The 3,653-nt window shown below is 52.1% G+C and overlaps 2 protein-coding genes across 2 annotated transcripts; one reads left to right on the top strand and one right to left on the bottom strand.

Annotated features, from left to right (window-relative positions):
• Window positions 1–1,279: 1,279 nt before the first annotated feature.
• On the top strand, window positions 1,280–2,282 carry PV07_12761 (uncharacterized protein; the record flags this gene model as incomplete). The annotated part of the gene is made up of 2 exons (XM_016400324.1): window positions 1,280–1,697; window positions 1,751–2,282. Coding segments are annotated over 2 exons (575 nt in total), but the record flags the coding sequence as incomplete, so codon positions are not given.
• Window positions 2,283–2,371: 89 nt separating this feature from the next.
• Window positions 2,372–3,575, bottom strand: PV07_12762 (uncharacterized protein). Its single transcript, XM_016400325.1, has one exon. The coding sequence runs from the start codon at window positions 3,256–3,258 to the stop codon at window positions 2,518–2,520; it is 741 nt and encodes a 246-aa protein (XP_016242030.1). The 5' UTR covers window positions 3,259–3,575; the 3' UTR covers window positions 2,372–2,517.
• Between the last annotated feature and the right edge of the window lie 78 nt (window positions 3,576–3,653).

Consider the following 3,653-nt stretch of genomic DNA (forward strand, 5'->3'; position numbering starts at 1 on the left):
GGGGGGGGGGGGTTGTCCACGTACTCCGTACCAGTCGCACCAAGGATCTTTTTGAGCGACGACGCACCTTACACCTTTTCCACTCTAGGTTTGCCTCTGCCCAAGAAATGAACGAATCAACTGTGAGGCAGATCTCTCGCCGAACGTCGAAGATCGTCCGAGCGATGCCATTTTACTACTCCATAGAAGTTACCCTGCGCCCAACCTTTCTTGTGCCAAAGCATCGTGGTCCCGAGACCGAATTTGGTCACGTCAGCGTTTCCACATGGCTTGAGCTTAACGAGCCCGTTCGGTCATAGAAGTGATCTTTCCAGTGTGGACGGTGTGACCCAGCTACGCCTCAGGAATAAAAGGGCAATACGTTAAGTGCTAGATCAGTGCGAAACTTTCTGGCGTATTCTCTTCTCGTACTGATTCCAGGTTACTTACGCAAATCGCCAACCCCACCACCCACTGGCTAAACCCTCGCAACGCTGGCCTCAAAAAGAGACCTCATCGCGACACACCAGGGTCACCAACCTCTTCTCATACTGGTACATTGTGGGCCTTGGAGAGACCGATCAAAGGAATTCAACGTGAAAATCATGCCGGGCGCTCGGCTACCAAGATTTCTCGAGGAGGTCCGTAAGATTCTCCTCCTGCTCTTTCTGGTTTCCTATTTACACGCCATTATCCAAATATCATGGCCGCTGGGGTTCATCCGCGGGGACAGTGAGAGGACGGAGACGATCGATTGGGATCCGCTGTTGGACCGTATGAACGTCCATCCGATCCGCCTCGGAGGCGCCTCGAGTCCTTGGCTGACGGGCGATAGCCATCGACGAGCCGAGGGGGCCGCTATGGCGGCACAGTGAACACGACTATTCTCCCGATACCGCTCGGTCAGCGCGGCTCAATGCCACCCTCCTCTCTGTCGTACGGAATGAAGAGCTCCACGAGCTCATCCTCACCATGAAACAACTCGAGGCGACTTGGAACGGAAAATACAACTACCCGTGGACCTTTTTCAACGATGTTCCTTTCACTGACGCTTTCAAGGCGGCCGTGCAGAAAGTCACAAAGGCCAAATGCGAGTTCTATCTGATCCCGCGAGAGCAATGGGACATACCCTCCTGGGTCAGCCGGGAGCTTTATGAGGAATCGGCGGAAATGTTGAAGGAACGTAAGGTACCATATGCAGGTACGATCCGCTACCATCAAAAGAGCCGCTGGAATAGCGGCATGTTACATCACCACCCTGCCCTCGAGCACGTGCGATACTACTGGCGAGTCGAACCCAAAATGCAGTTCTTCCATGACGTGGACTACGACGTCTTCCGATATCTGCAGGATAACAACAAAACATATGGATTTGGCATCATGCTCTATGATTCGCCCGAGTCTCTCCCGTCCCTTTGGCCCGAGACACTCAAGTTTCTGGCCGACCGCCCGGAATACCTGCACGAGAACAATGCCGTGTCTTGGCTGGTGGACGACCAGCATCGGCCTGAGCACCACCTCAGGGCCAACGGCTACAGCACCTGTCACTTTTGGTCCAATGCTGAAATCGCGGACCTCGCTTTCTGGCGGAGCCAACCATACGAAGAGTATTTCACCTATCTAGATCGAACAGGCGGATTTTTTTACGAACGGTGGGGTGATGCACCGGTCCACAGTATTGGTCTAGGGCTCTTTGAAGATGCGAGGAAGATCCACTGGTGAGTACAACCGCAGTCACCGTAGTTCACCTTGCCGGACTGACGAGAGACAGGTTCAAAGACATTGGTTACAGTTACAGCCCCTCTGCTAGCTGTCCTAATTCGCCTAAATTTTGTGGATGCGCAGCCGGGCAGTGGTACAGCCGTGAGCCACAGCGGCAGCAGGAAGACTGTCTCCCTGTCTGGCTCAAACACATTGGGGCTGACTGAGCACCCTCTTCGGGCAAAAGCCGCCGTCTAATGGCCACGCGCTCGATCTCTAAATATCGATGTCTGGAAATCTAATACAGTTTTGGTGAAGCCGTGCAAGGCGGTGATTCCCTCGGGAGCGAGTGTGCGTGGTGGGTTACAACCCCGTAGAATATCTGCAAACCGGCAGCCAGGTTGGGGTCGATATTGAGTTTGCATCGATATCCCTCCGCCGGTAGGGATGATTGATCTCGCAAGGACAGTGCCATGCTTACGAAGGTCTGGGATGAAGGTCACAACAACGTTCTACTCAAGGTTGGGACGATATGAACCGGGTGGTTTTCGATACTATATCGAAAGTATCGAAAGTATCGAAATACTTTCTCTCTCTGCTTCTCCCCTTCTAGGTCCTTAGCTCCCTAAGACCAGACCAAATAGTTAAGAACTAGCTTAGTGAGCCCCTTAAAATTAAATTAATATCTCTGTATCCGGGATGGTTAGGATAGAGGTAATCGAGCGAGCTACCTCGCAATAACGGAGCGACTGACACGGAAGTCTTTCGTGAACTACTTGGCTAAGAGCCTGCTATTTGCTGTGTCGCCTGGACGCAACTGGACAATTTCCAGATGCTCTAGAGGTAATGGAAGATTGCTGTAAACCTTGCCGGTATCTCTTGAGAAGTTAACAATATAACCTTTGTATCGAAATGGCCGGCATGAAACATCTTGTGTAGGTTGGAAGCCAGTGAAATGGTGTTGCTCCGAGTATAGGTTTCACGTCCTTGGGTGCGAGGGATTGGCTCCATCGCGTATCGGTGCAACGCAGTCTCCTTCCAGAATAGCCATTCCGTCTTTGGAGTCAAATGCGCTACTTCTATCATCACATCTTCACCACTCACGCAGCATGCATCCGGTAAGTAACAGTCTGCGCTTCTCTCCCCCGGAACGGCCTTCCGCCAATGCTCGCCCACATCTTCCGGCCTGAACGTGAAGTCCCGAAAGCTTCGCAGAACCGGGCATTTCTCTAGCACGGTCGATGTGTCACTTCCAACGTGAAAGAAATATTTGTGCTTCGCCAGCAAACCGCCTTTTTCCGCCTCTACCTTTTCGCTGCTCGGCTCTCGTCCTTTCGTGAAGAACCCAGGTCCGGCATTGTTGGCCATCGCCATGCACATGTCGTACATGTCGTACGCAAACTCATAATTCACATATGGCCCATCTTTCTCGTCTACGCTGTACGCCCAAAACCGTAGGAGGGTTCGATCGGTCTCGTATCCGGGGAGATAAATAACCGCTTCACCGGGTGGGGCAAAAACTCCGTTTCCCGCTGTCGGTAGAGGGTAGGGGTCTTTGCTGAGAGGTCCTAGATGCATGAGCCATTCCACACTCTCCCCTGTTCGTCGGGTGAGGGAGATACGAATTTGATCTGGCTAGGAGGGCGAGGGGGCATCTGTCGTAAATACCGTAAAGGGAAGGGTGAAAATCATAGGTTCTTGACGCGGTCGTTGGAGAAGCAGAGCAGGTGTGTTGTTGTTTGTTCCGTACTGTAAGAAAAGCGCAGCGCTAACGCGATCCTCCTCAAAATCGAATCAATGATTAGTCATCGATTAATCTGGGGGTGGAGGGCTTGTCTCAGATAAATCAGACCCTTACCTCAGGTGGCCTAGTGGCCATTAGCGTAAACGCTAACATTTTGCTGAGCAAAATGCCTTCGCAGAAGGGTCTGAGCACCGACACGGAAAAATCGCCTTTCGTCGCGTTCACTTTA

The sequence above is a fragment of the Cladophialophora immunda genome (assembly GCF_000835495.1).
Source record: "Cladophialophora immunda strain CBS 83496 unplaced genomic scaffold supercont1.124, whole genome shotgun sequence".
Lineage (NCBI taxonomy): Eukaryota > Fungi > Ascomycota > Eurotiomycetes > Chaetothyriales > Herpotrichiellaceae > Cladophialophora > Cladophialophora immunda.